At 48.2% G+C, this 12,760-nt stretch overlaps 1 protein-coding gene across 1 annotated transcript in view; it reads right to left on the bottom strand.

The window, feature by feature from the left end:
- The window catches only part of SHC4 (SHC adaptor protein 4), a 96,002-nt gene extending 84,974 nt beyond the window's left edge, over nucleotides 1-11,028 (bottom strand). The window contains exon 1 of the mRNA XM_016211067.2: nucleotides 10,948-11,028. Coding sequence (XP_016066553.2) covers nucleotides 10,948-10,965 — 18 coding nt within the window. The 5' untranslated portion in view covers nucleotides 10,966-11,028. The remainder of the gene's footprint in view (nucleotides 1-10,947) is intronic.
- Between the last annotated feature and the right edge of the window lie 1,732 nt (nucleotides 11,029-12,760).

The following is a 12,760-nucleotide window of genomic DNA, read 5'->3' as shown; positions in this document are numbered from 1 at the left end:
TTACATGCTGTCTGCTCTTCAAGGGCAAGATGTTGTTGTCAAGTTCAGTAGCGGAAAATTTGTAGAATGTAAAACATACTCATTGATTACAACTATGCAACAAAGCATCTATATGTGATGACAAAAATCGGAAATGTATTGTGAGACATATCAACAAACCACGGTGCTGAACTGTTAACACACATACTACACTAAGACTGCTAATGGGTTGCCACTTAACCATTTTGCTGCAGCCACCAGGCTACTAGGATGCCCCTACCTTCTGCTGCCACCATTTGAATTGTGGACTTGCCAAGAATCCCACTGCATTGGTGCCACACCTGTGTATGGCAATTGTAATAGCCAGTGAAATCACATCACATAAGTAGATATTAAACAAACTGATACAATATGAGTGTGGATTTTTAAAGGTAGTCATTTCCATAAAAATTAAGAAGAGTTTTGGAAAGACTTTATGAAGGCAAATTGTTTTTAAAAATAATGTTAGATGTGGATAAGACAACTCTAAAAGGTTGTAAAATAAAGCAGATTCTGCACTCGGATTGCTTGGAAGATGTCTCTAAGACCTCACTTTAAAGAAACTAAAAGGAAAAATGTGGATAAGAAACTATGAGTAGGGTTCATGGAAGAACAATGAAAGGGGATATTAATCATTGTGTTTATAAAACTGAGAGAAAGGCCTAGACTGTACGAAACAAAAGCACACTTATGTAAGTTTAACTTAAGTGTCAAAAGAACATATGAACATTTTCATCAGAGGAGAGGCCTTCTACTGTATAATATTAAGAAACACTCCATTTTCCCACCCTCAGAAATCACCATAAATCTATCTGCTTCTTGGGACAGTTGTCAAATAAGGAAGGATGCCCAATCTCCTGGCTTGGCCCACAAAGTGCACACCAGGCCTGAGGCTCTCCCCGACTCTGCCTGCCTGCTGGACACCAGCCTCTCTTCTAGATGACCCTCTGCAACTTCAAGTTCAAAGTATCGGAAATCAGACGTCTTACCTCCTCAACACTGTTCTCCTGTGATCCTCCACGTCTCTTGCGGGCATGTCGTCCCACCACATCCCAGGCCTTTTACCTCAAAACCTCAGGCAGGTTGTATTGAAACCTGCCCTTCCTCTTTGCCCTCTTCATCAAATTTTTCATCTATAATATCTCTACCATTGTTTCTTAACTTCACTTCCTCTCTTAAGACCCTGATACAGACACTTCTTGCCTTGACTATAATAGCCTTTGAGCAGGATTCCCCACCTTCTATCCCTCTCTTCTCTACACAGATGAATCCTGATGCCTCTGCTTAAACACCTAACTTCTTAGCCTGGTATCTAAGGCTTGCTATAATCTGGCTCAAATCTTAGTTTATTATCCACCAGTCTTTTCCAAGCAGCTTCTATTCTAACCAAGCTAAAATCAGCACTGTCCCTTGTATGTAACCCATACTTCCTTATCTATGGCCCCTCCATGTGGATTACCCTTTTTGAAATATATAGTCCCTGTGGTTAAATTTCAATCCATTTTTAGGGACATATCAAATGCTATCATCTGCCTTGGAAGACTTTTCTGATCACCCAGCTAGAAGTTGTCTCTACCTCTTAGAGTTCATTACACTGATGGATTTGACTCTTTTCTGTAGGTATGTATCGTTCTCTACCATGTATTATGAGTATTCATCTCCTGGTTTCAACTGAAAGTTTCACAAACTGTTTGACAAAACAGTAGTTCCAGAAAGCAGCTGAACAGTAAGTTTGAAAATGTTGCCTGCTCGAGTCCCCACAGTTAGGGCACCACAGTTAGGGTACCAAGCCAGCCTGTAAAGCCATGTAGCCCAGAGAGCACCTGAGTGGAGCTGGAATCCGCTGCCCAGTGGCTGTGGGGAGACAGATGTACAAGTGAGCGCCGGCCGCGTACGGCCCACTTGCCCCGCGCTCATTCCTATCCCTTGAGATCCCGAGGTGGAAGCCTGAGTAGTTTTGTTTGGGTGGGGGTGAGAGAGTGAACTATAATATTTATAGAGAATCTGTGGATTTAAAGAAAAAAAAATTGAGAACATTAAAAGTAGCTTAGGTTAGATTTTTCAGGAGCCGAAAGACTAATCGATTATTCATTCTTCTGTTCACTATTACCTCCTAACGCACTTCACCCCACAGATCTGGGGTTCTCAGCCTCCGTACTACGGACACTTTGGGCCTGAGAATTCTGTGTTCTGTGTCCTGTGCACTGTAGGATATCTGGCCCATCCCTGGCCTCTAGTCACCAAAGGCCAGCAACACACACACCCACACTCACACCAGTTATGACAACCAAATTTGTCTTCAGGCATTGCCGAATGTCCCGAGTGGCACAGCATCGGCAGCTGAGAAGCACTGCACTCGGTGGGTCAGCAGAGGTTCCCAAACTTCCTGTGCATCAGAATCGCACGGGAGCTTAGTCCAGAGGCAGGTCTCTGGGCCGGACTCGGATCCTGAGCCAGTAAGTCCAGGTAGGGGCTGAAATCTACATGTTTAACTGATACAGGCGGCCCTTGGCAAACTGGGGAATACTACAGTGAAGATCAATGAAATGAATATATTTGCGAAAACACACTTTTCACTCTTGCGTGGAGGGGAGAGGAAACTAGTGGAGGAATGACAGGCACCCTTAGGAGGGCTGGCCTGCCCTGGGGAGTCCCAGGGAAAGTCCACCAGGCTGGCCCTGACGCCCAGGAGAAAGGATGCCAACAGGACATGGGAAAACAGCAAAGCAAATTTCGTCTACTCCCATGTTTTTGCCCAAATGCAGTCCTGGACCTTTGAAAGTTCCTTCTTCTTCCTCCAGCTGAGACCTACCGTGTAAAAGGCTCTGTGCTGAGCTTTTCTCATACATTTTCTCATTTGAACTTTCTCAATTTTTAACATTATTTCCCTGGGAAAATTCATTGGCCCAAAGAACTGACAAACAAACTACCTCTTCACAAAATCGGGACGGCCTGTATTAGCCTGGAGCTCCGCTGCCCCTAACACTCTGCAGCTTTGTTAGGATGGGGAGAGGCTCTCTGAGCAGGGAAGGCAGGACCCCTCTCTGTGGGTCTCACCCAGCCGCCACTGTCTCCTTGTATAAAAGAAGCCCAAAGAGAAGACATTCTCAGCTTTTCTCCCAGGTATTCTGAATTAGAAAATGAAAGACACAGCGCTTAGACATTTCCTCTCATCGCAAAGCCACAGGTGGGTCTGCACACCCAGCCACCTTGGGGGCGGACAGCTGATGGACGTGAGTGAGGTGGGTGGGCTGTGGCTCAGTTCCCAGCTCCGGCCGTCTGTGGACCCGTGGGCCGGCCGGCCTGGTGCTGCCAGCTCTCGAGCAGCCAGAAAACCAGAGTTGTATTTGGAAATACTTAGTTTTTAAATGTTAGGATTAATGTGGAATCTAACAAACAAAATAAATGAACAAGCAGAACAGAAGCAGACTCATAGATAGAACATGCTGACGGTTGCAAAATGAGAGGAGTTGGGAGGATGGATGAAAGAGAAGAAGGGATTAAGAACACAAATTGGTAGTTACAGAATAGCCACAGGGATGTAAAGTGTGGGGAATATAGTCAGCAGTGTTGTCATAACTATGGGTGGTGGCAGGTGGGTACTGGGTTTATTGGGGGGATCGCTTTGTAAGTTACTTAAATGTCTAATCACTGGGTTGTACACCTGAAACTAGTATAATATTGTACATCAACTGTAACTGAAAAATTAAAAAAACTATTTAAAAATAAATAAATAAATGTTGGCATTTAATCCAAAAAATTTTTTTGTTCTGATCTGACCAAACCAACCATGTCAGTAAGCTGCTGGTTCAGGACCTCTGTGTTCAATTCTTTTCTGGACAGGACTCTGCTTGTACTATGCATTCTCTCCCCCTCCCCCCAGCAATGCCATCAACCTCCCACAGGCTCCCCGCTAGAACCGCCTTCGGCCTCATTTTCCTTCAGAACCCTAGGCTGCCAGTGTCTGACGCTGACGCTCACTCAACTGAGCCACAGAGACCAGGGCAAAAGTATCTATATTTTAATCACATTTTTTTATACACCTCCATTTATGGTTGTAAATGTATACCTATTTATCATCATTGCTATGATATCAATAAATTTCGCATGACCTCAACCAATGCTCTCAATCCAAAATCCAGTTCTTTGAGACCTGTTAACTTTTCCAAATACTCCCTTGCAAAACCCTCCTGTTGCACGTAATGGCTCTGTGTGGGCAGCACTGAGACCTGCATCTTTTGGTCACCATGACCTTGATACATCAGACCCCCCTGAGCTCCAAAGCGTTTATCTTTTAGGAGAAGGGAAGATACCCCAGCTACCTCATATCCTTACTGCTGCTGGGGAGGGGACGTGGAGTCGCCTTGCCTCGTAAGCTGTGTGCACGATTTAGATCAGTGTCCTCGTGATGGAACTGTCACACTGGGAACTGTCCTGTATTGGAGAACAGGGTTGGTTCAATACAATCCATGTGGTGACATGCTATTGGCTTTAAAGTAATAGGAAAATGGAAGTGAGAAAACAAATCGTATTGGAGGAATGACCCCAAAGGAAAGAATGAAATGGGGTGAAAGCATAGATGTTGTACAAGTACTGGTCCAACAAGGATGTTTCCATCCACAGCCACCTCCATAAACAAAAAGGTGGAACTGGCAAAAGCAATGCTCTTTGGGCTCCTTGCCACTCCTTCCTTGCTCTTTTCCCTTCTCACTGCTTTTTAAAAGAGTTTTCCTATTAGAAAAAAGTTTTCCTTCTGATCTTTTAAAAAGCACATGCAGAGCGTTTTAACCCAGTAGACACATTTGGCATCACACATTTGGCTCAGGGAATGAGGGAAGGTGAAGCAAGATGGGGGTAGAAACAGCATTGCACGCACTGGGAGCTCTTGTCTGGGCTCCACCACTAAGTTGCTGTGCAGCATGGGGCAAGTCACTTCATATCTCTGATCCTGTTTCCTCAGCTATAAATAAGGTTTTGAAGTTGGTGGTCTCTAGGACTCTTTCTTCTAGTTAATGCTCTAGTGGCCAGGGGTGGTCAAGGACTGGACAGATACAGGAGCGACAGGTCAACTCTGCCAGGATCTTCCTAAGCTCCAGCAGAATCTGCTTCTACATCTACTCCAAGAAAGAAACGGGAAGCAAATATAACACCCTCCATGCCAATTGTCAGTTTTAGCTGGAATTATTTCCTCCCATACATTCTACCTCCTTTTTAACTGCCAATAACTTAGAAAAGAGGGAAATTAGCAGAGGCAGAAAGCCATGTCCGTTAGCTCTGAGCACCTGACCCACACCCCTCAGATCCGCCTTTTATTTTGCATAAACCCTGGGACTATCTCTCCAGGGGTTTCCTGGAGTTACAAATCTCCCTTTCAAGGTTAGAGTTACCAGACTGTCTGTGTGTGTGGCAGGGCCTTTTTCTCTTAGCACTTTGTCTGTAGAAAATAGAGACGGGTGAACTCTTGCTGCTCCTACAAGTGCTCAGGTTGGACACCAAGGCCCAATCTGGCCTGGCTGACCAGACCATGTGAGCAATGCCAAGTTCTCAGGGTCCCAGACACCATCATTCACTCTGGCCTGTCCCCTGGGCCAACCTGCCCTCTGCCTTCCCTACAAGCCTACACTCAGATGCTGTTCCACAGCCTAACTCTTCTCTCACTATTTCTCTAAAATTGACCATCTGTGCCCGTGCCAGTGTAACACACCCCTTTCTGCTTGACTGGAGAAGCCATCTCAGTGTTAGTAAGAGGGTGCTACAGGCATTTCTTCTCCTCTCTATTAACAGAGAGATGTTTAAAATTGTTTCCTTCAGGAAGCTGTCCTGAATCTTTTTTCTAACCAAAAGAGATCTAAGAGAAGGAGACTTAAGACCAGTGGGAAAGGAAGCCTGGAGTCTCAAGATCTCAGACAGCATTTTGTTCAAACTTCTTGTTTTAAGTCTGAGAAAATCAGAGAGGCAAGGTGACTCACCCAAGGTCACACAGCTATTTAATGTGAGAGCCATTACTCTGACCCAGATCTCGTCACTCCTAGACCTGTGCTCTCTTGTGGGAAAGATACTTGGGGCAGGCAGAAAATGTAGCTCTGCAGGCCACATCTAATCTAGACAACAGACAATATTAATCTGTTGGGTCAGTATTAAGGCAAATCATTAAACACAGGCAGATAGACAGTAAGAGAATACTGTGAGATTTACAAAGAAAATAAAGAAAATACCTCAACACAAATTCATATTTGCATACAAAGCTGATTACCCAAGAACATCTACATGGGCAAACACATTGCAATAAATGTTCTGAGGGACTGCAATAAATGTTCTGAGGGACTGTTATGGCTTGACTTACATTGCCCAGAAAGGTAGGTTGAAGCCTTAACCCCCAGAACCTCTGACTGTGACCCTAATTGGAGGTAGGGTATTTGCAGACATAATCAAGTTAAGATGCAGGCATACTGAATGAATATGGGCCCTAACCCAGTGACTGGTGTCCTGGGAAGAAGAGGGAAATTTGAACATGGGCGCACAGGAGAGAAAGCCGTGTGAAGATAGAAGCAGAGATGAGAGTCATGTATCTAGTCAAGGAATGCCAAGGACTGTGGGCACCCACCAGAAGCTAGAAGAGGCAAAAAGAGATCCTTCCCTAGAGCCTTCAGAGGGACCATGGCCCTGCTGATAGCTTGACCTCAGAGTTCTAGTTCCTAGGATTGCAAGAGAATAAATATTTGTTGTTGTGAGCTACCCAGCTTGTGATATTTGTTACAGCAGCCCTAGGACAGTAACACAGTCTGAGGAATTGCTTGGGCTGGGTTGGGATGAAGTGAGGAGACTGAAATGATGCAAATGAATGCAACACAGCAAGTTCCATGGGCTGGTCCTGTAACAAAACTCTCCTGCACAGTGTGGTCCTTCACTTACATGACTCCATTCACAAAATTCCAGGATTGCCTGGAAGAAGATGAGCGGTGGAGGGAGCCAAACCTGGATTTGAATCCTATCTGCTACTTAGGTTGTAAAGTGTAGGCTAGATAACTTCCTTATGGGGTCTCAGTGTCCTCACTTGGAGAATGCAGCCTCCATCCGAGGGTTAGTGTGAGAGCTATGAACCTCTAGCAGGGTTCATTTCTCTGTCTCTGCTTTAGTCTTTGAACTAAATTACAGGCAATGTGGGGGTTGGGATGGGAAAGTTTAAACATTTCCCGCTGGAGAAAGGAGCCTAGAGTCATTAGATTCTGGTGGTAGGGGGCACCTCGAAGGCCATGCAGACCGAGTCTCTCATTTTAGAGATGAGTGCCATGGTCACATTGTATATTTTCCACACTCACCACAGACATGTGGGGCACCTGGGAGACCTCCGAGTGAATGTGTGTTGATGGATGAAGTGAAGACCTCATAAAGAAATGAGACTTGATCTTACGGGGAAAATAAACCATTTGGCATCGTTAAACAGGCTTCACTCACCTCACTACTTTGCTCAGACCTGGCTGTCCATTTCTGGCCCAGTACCTCTCAAAGAATGATTTGCTAGCCCACTTTCCTCGGGAGGCCTTCAGGGGGGGTCAAGGCCTGAGCTTAAGTGAAAGCGACTCAAAAATAGGGGCTCAGGGTTCCTAAAGTATTCTCAGCTGCATAACTGAGTCTACATCATAAGATCAAAAGACGAGTCATTTTAAAGAAGGATATTTAACCCAAAGTCAACCCTAACTCAGAGTAGATGGCAAATGCAGTTCCTACTGTGAGAATAAAATATTGAAGAAAACAAAATGAACTATGCCATTTTTACCCCCCCAAGCTGTCATACCCGCCACCTGCACCCAAGCCTCTGCTGTGTCACTTCCCTGCTGCATTGCTCTCCTAGCACTCACTGCAGGTGACCTGTGGTATGGACTCGTTTACTCAACCCCCCCATCAGTCTCCGTCACCTAGAATGTAAGTTCCGCCAAGGCTCAGGCCTGGTCTCTGATTCACTATGTATCCCCAGGGCCTGGAACAGGCCTGTCACATAAATTGGTTCGCAGTACATATCTGTCCAATAAATGAGTGAATGAATAAATAAGTAAGTATGGCAGGGAGGGGGGTAGTCATATGATGTGGATACGAAAGTGGAATCCGTGGCTGCCTTTTTCCCACAAAATTTGCCCCTATGCCTCTCGCCACTGAGCACATCTCTGTCCCTTTTCTGCCCTGATTCTACCATCACCAAGGAGCCTTTGATTTAAATCTTCCTATGCACATGTTCCCATACAGGGGTCACAATTTCGTTTTGATATTTTTCACTGTAAATTAACAGGTTGGCATTTCATTTTCTAAAACTGGTTCACATCCCAAAGAATTCTGAGGAAGAGAATCTCAGCCAGCATGAAAACCTGTGGTGAAAAAAGCAAAAAATGGGACATAAAGGACTTGGGTTCTAGATCTAACTGTCCTTTTGACCTCTGCGTGGCCCTAAAAAAATCACTTATCTCAGCTTCAGCTTCCCTGTAGAGGCATTGAACTTGATAACTTCTGAGTCCCTTCCACCTTTCAAAGTTAGGATTCTATGAAAATTATTAAAGTAGGCTCTTTTGTGTATTTTGACTTCCTGAGAGAGGTGTTAACTGGTATCTTGTGTCCCTATCTAATGGCAAAATAGTGTGGTTCACTTGGGTCACAGGTCAGCACTTTTCCTGGGGTCAGTTGTCACCACCAGGAAAAGACAGATGGTGTTCTCATTAAAAATGCAAAATGCCAGTGGAGGCATTCCCCAGGGACAAAGATCACACAGTAACTCTTTCACATTTAAAATAGTACAGGTGCATGGGTGTGGGGGTGGTGGGAGGAGGCACTAGAGGGAAGGAAGGCACAGCAGAAGGTAGAGGGTGTCAAGGTGATGGGAAGGCAGCTGCCAAGACCATAGGTTTGGCGAGTCGTTCATTTTCCTGTTAGGACCTAGCAGACAAAAGAGAACGTGCCCATGAACTTTTAGTAGATACATGAAACTATTTCCATCCTGAGCCATGTCACTGTGGGGGAGGGCAGGAGCTGAGTGTCCCATAAATTTATCTTACTTAGAGGTTTTCGCTATCCATTTGCCAAGGCTGCCCCAAGCCTGCTCTCTTTGGAACCCTTCCAATGTTCATTACTGGTCTTCCTAGCAAGCTTAATTGTCTGGAATGCAGGTATTGAGCTAGCTCTCAAATTTACACCTTCAGATGAGATTTCTCACCTGAATGCTTGTCTTATGTGACTGCCTCCCTGCAAATAAGTACCACTTAGATATCATTACTTTAAATGTAGCATGTCAAGGGCAAGCTTAGCCTAAGTCCCCCCAGTTCACTCGGTCTCTATCACTGACATTACTAATCTCATTCTGAGGCTTACGTTTGTAGGTATTTTTTCACTCCTCACAACCCCCTTCATCAATAGTCATCCACAATTTCCATAAACAACAATAACAAACTCTCCAGTCTTCCCACTGCTCAATAAATGTTGACTAGCCGGTAATTTGTATTATGACCTGAAGTCATCTGATCCACCACCCAAAAACTGCTGTGGCTTCTCACAGAGTCTCTCCCATTTACCTCCTTTCTCTCATCTCCACCTTCATCCGTGTTTTCATCTGACTCGCCTAAACTTCCAGAGCATCTTTCTTACTGGTCTTCCAACCTCGAATTTTTCCCTGCTCCACTCCATCTCACATAAATCCACAGGTTCATCCTTTTGAAACCACTTTCATGAAGTCACAGTTTCCCTGCACACCTGGGAGGGATCCTATTTGCCAGTGTTTAAAAACTCTTTATTCCGCATCTAAGAGCTTCGGTCAACTGCTCCCTCCTCCCCAAGCTGCCCATGGCCTATATTTACCTTTATTCCACTCATATTTGTTTGAGCACCAGCTATGTACCAGCCACTCTCTCTACCACCCACTACCCTCCAGCATTCCCCCTTCTCTTCAGCTAAGCCCAGCTTCGGGGATGCTCCCCTGCAGCCACCACAGTGACACCTGCCTTTGGGGCTGTGCTCATATGTTCTTGCCCTGCCAGGAACTTCTTCCTTTCTGCCAATCCAGATCTGTTCTCTCTTCCAAGATGCACCTTCTCCTGAAGGTTTCCCATGTGAATGACTCCCAGATCACAACCTTTCTCTTTTTTCTGCATTCACTAAGTATTTTCACACTAGATATCTATTGCTAAGTATATTTCTCTTACTATTTCACATGCCTTCGTTGGACTATTCAGTTGAAATGTGAGCTCCAGAAAGGCAAGCACCAAATCTTCTTTTCTTCCTTTACCCAGATCTGGACTGGGCAAGAGCAGAGATGCAAGGCCCCCAGGCACCCTGACTTTGCACACCGCTCATGGACAAGGCCCACTTGCCACAGTGCAGGCAATAAAGGCCAAAAAAAAAAAAGGGCACCAAAGACCTGAGACCAGCTCCTCACGCCAAGGCTAGAGACTTGGCCGTGTTTTGAGAAGTGCTTGTTAAACGCTAAATTAAATTTTAAAAAATAATTCAAGTTCCTTACACAGTATGTATTCCTCTAGCACAGAGATCTCTACTGAAATACAGTGGCCGCTATAACCTACCAAGTCTCAATCACTAATCAGATTTGAAATTCTTGCCTGTTCTTGGCCAGGATGCAAGCAAGGTCCAGTGGGGACAAGAAGGCATTTCCTTGGCCCTCCCATCAGAAGATGCCCCCACACCTGGCAACTACCCACAAGTTAGCACCAGTTCATGCCCTTGAACCAAAGTTGTCCGACTCCGGTACAAGCCAGATAGTTGCAGAACCTGTAAGCCCAGCTCCCCTCCTCCCCTTGGTCCAGCTGCACAAGCTCTCCCCCAAACCTAGACAGACCGCAGCCCTGCGATGCGCGGCCCCTTGCAGAACGCAGGGAAGATGCCCCTTTCCCCAGGAGTTCTCGGGTGGAGAGAGGGAAATGGAAACGGACTCACCTTCACATAGTAGTTCATGCCCGTCCCCAGCAGGTGCTGCAGAAAGTGCCTGTCCTGCCCGCGCCTCGGGGTGGGCCCCCCAGGGCCGGGGAGGGGACAGGCCTCGGGAGCCGAGCCGGTCGCCCGGGGCCCCGCCGCGTCCCGCCGGGGCTGGGGTGCAGACCCAGGTCTATGCAGGCTGTTTTCGGGGGAAGCCGGGCTGCTGGGAGCCGGGTCCTGGCTTTCCTGGAGCTTCAGCCGGGGTACCTCTTTGGTACCCAAGCAAAAGTTTTTCAGACTCAGCAGGGCGGCTGGGTTGGCGAGCTTCACGCTGGCCATGCGCGGGATCAAGGCGCACAGCGGGGTGGGGCCCTCCTGGGCCGGCGCGGCCGCATCCTCCGCGGGCAGGTGCGGGGCCAGGGCCGGGCAGGGAGGCTGCGGCGAGCCCTTGCTGCCCGCGGCGCCGCCGGGACTGCCTTCGTCCAAGGACGTGATGGACTCGTTCCGAAAGCGGCTGTACTTGGCCCTGTGCAGCATCCCGGGGCGGCCGAAGAGTCCTAGGCGCAGCGCGAGCCCCCCGGGCCGTCCCGGCCGCGCTCTCGCATAGCCTCGGCGGAGCCCGCGCCGGAGGCTGTGGCATAAATCGCCTCGTCGTCGGCCAGATAGACGGTACAGAAAACAAAGGTCCCGGCGCCCCGCGCAACTCCCGGCGGCCGCCTCTCCAGCCGGGCTCCGGAGCCCCGGGGGGTGACAGCCCCGAGGGAAGGCGCCTCCCCGTCTTTCAGTCGCTCCCCCGGCCCGGCGGCATCCCCCGGTGTTCCTGCCTCCGAGTCCTCGCTGGGAAAGCCGGGGTCCAGGCTGGAGCCGCGGGGATCACCCAAGGCCAACTCTTAGGGACAGAGCGGGGGCCCGCGGGTCGGGCCGAGCGGGCGGTGCAGGAGCGCGCGGAGATATTCAGGCCCCCCCCCCCCCCCCCCGGCCGCCCCTCCGCGCGCAGGAACTTTCAAACCTGCTCCCTCCGGTTCCCACAGGGCGGGGCAAGGACCGGCCTATTAACCCTTTATTCGCTCCAGGGATTGCTCGTTTGAAAAAGGGAAAGAAAAAAAAAAGACAGAAAAGGTCTAGATGAGCCAAAGGGCCTCGCGCCCGAGTTCGTGGATTCTGACGGCTGCCCTCTCTTGGAAGATCTTGTCTCGCATCCCGCCTGGGCCACGAGCCAGGAGGGCTAGTGACCCGAGCCGCTCGGCCTCATTTCAGGGGCTCGCGACGCCCGGTGCCCTCGGACCCCGCCCCGCCGCCAGCCCGCGCGCCCTCGCGCGGCGCACCCCCCTCCGAGCGTCGCCCGCAGCCGCGGCGCTCCGGCAGCGGCGGGCTGAGGCGTGCGCGGCCGTACGGCGGTGCTGAAATTTTTATGAATGAACTTTGCTGAATGAATTTCTCTGTGTGTGCAAGCTAATAAATCTGTGAATGAAGCTGAGAATAGCTGTAATTGACTGATGGTCTCAGGGGTGCTCGGTTCCTGCCCAATCAGGCGGCGGCTCGGTGACTCATGCACCATAAATATACTAAGCTAGTAGCCAGGAGAAAGCAAGCGGGAAGGAGAGGAGGGAGAGACCCTGTTCTGTGATACCCGATGAAAGGGTTAAAAGGGAAGGCGATCATTTACTTACAAGTCGTCGGTCAGCTGGGCAGCGGCAGGTTAAAAAGGTCTATTCTCTTTTTTTGCTGTTGGCCAGGAAAGCCAAGCAGAAGAGCGAAAAATCAGATCCATTGTTCCACGGTTATTAGAACATATGGTACATAACTCCTGCGGGAAGCCAGTGATGCATTTTTC

Source organism: Miniopterus natalensis, chromosome 1 (genome assembly GCF_054644295.1).
Source record: "Miniopterus natalensis isolate mMinNat1 chromosome 1, mMinNat1.hap1, whole genome shotgun sequence".
NCBI lineage: Eukaryota > Metazoa > Chordata > Mammalia > Chiroptera > Miniopteridae > Miniopterus > Miniopterus natalensis.
The sequence above is the reverse complement of the archived record's forward strand: the minus strand, read 5'-3'. Positions and strand labels throughout refer to the sequence as shown.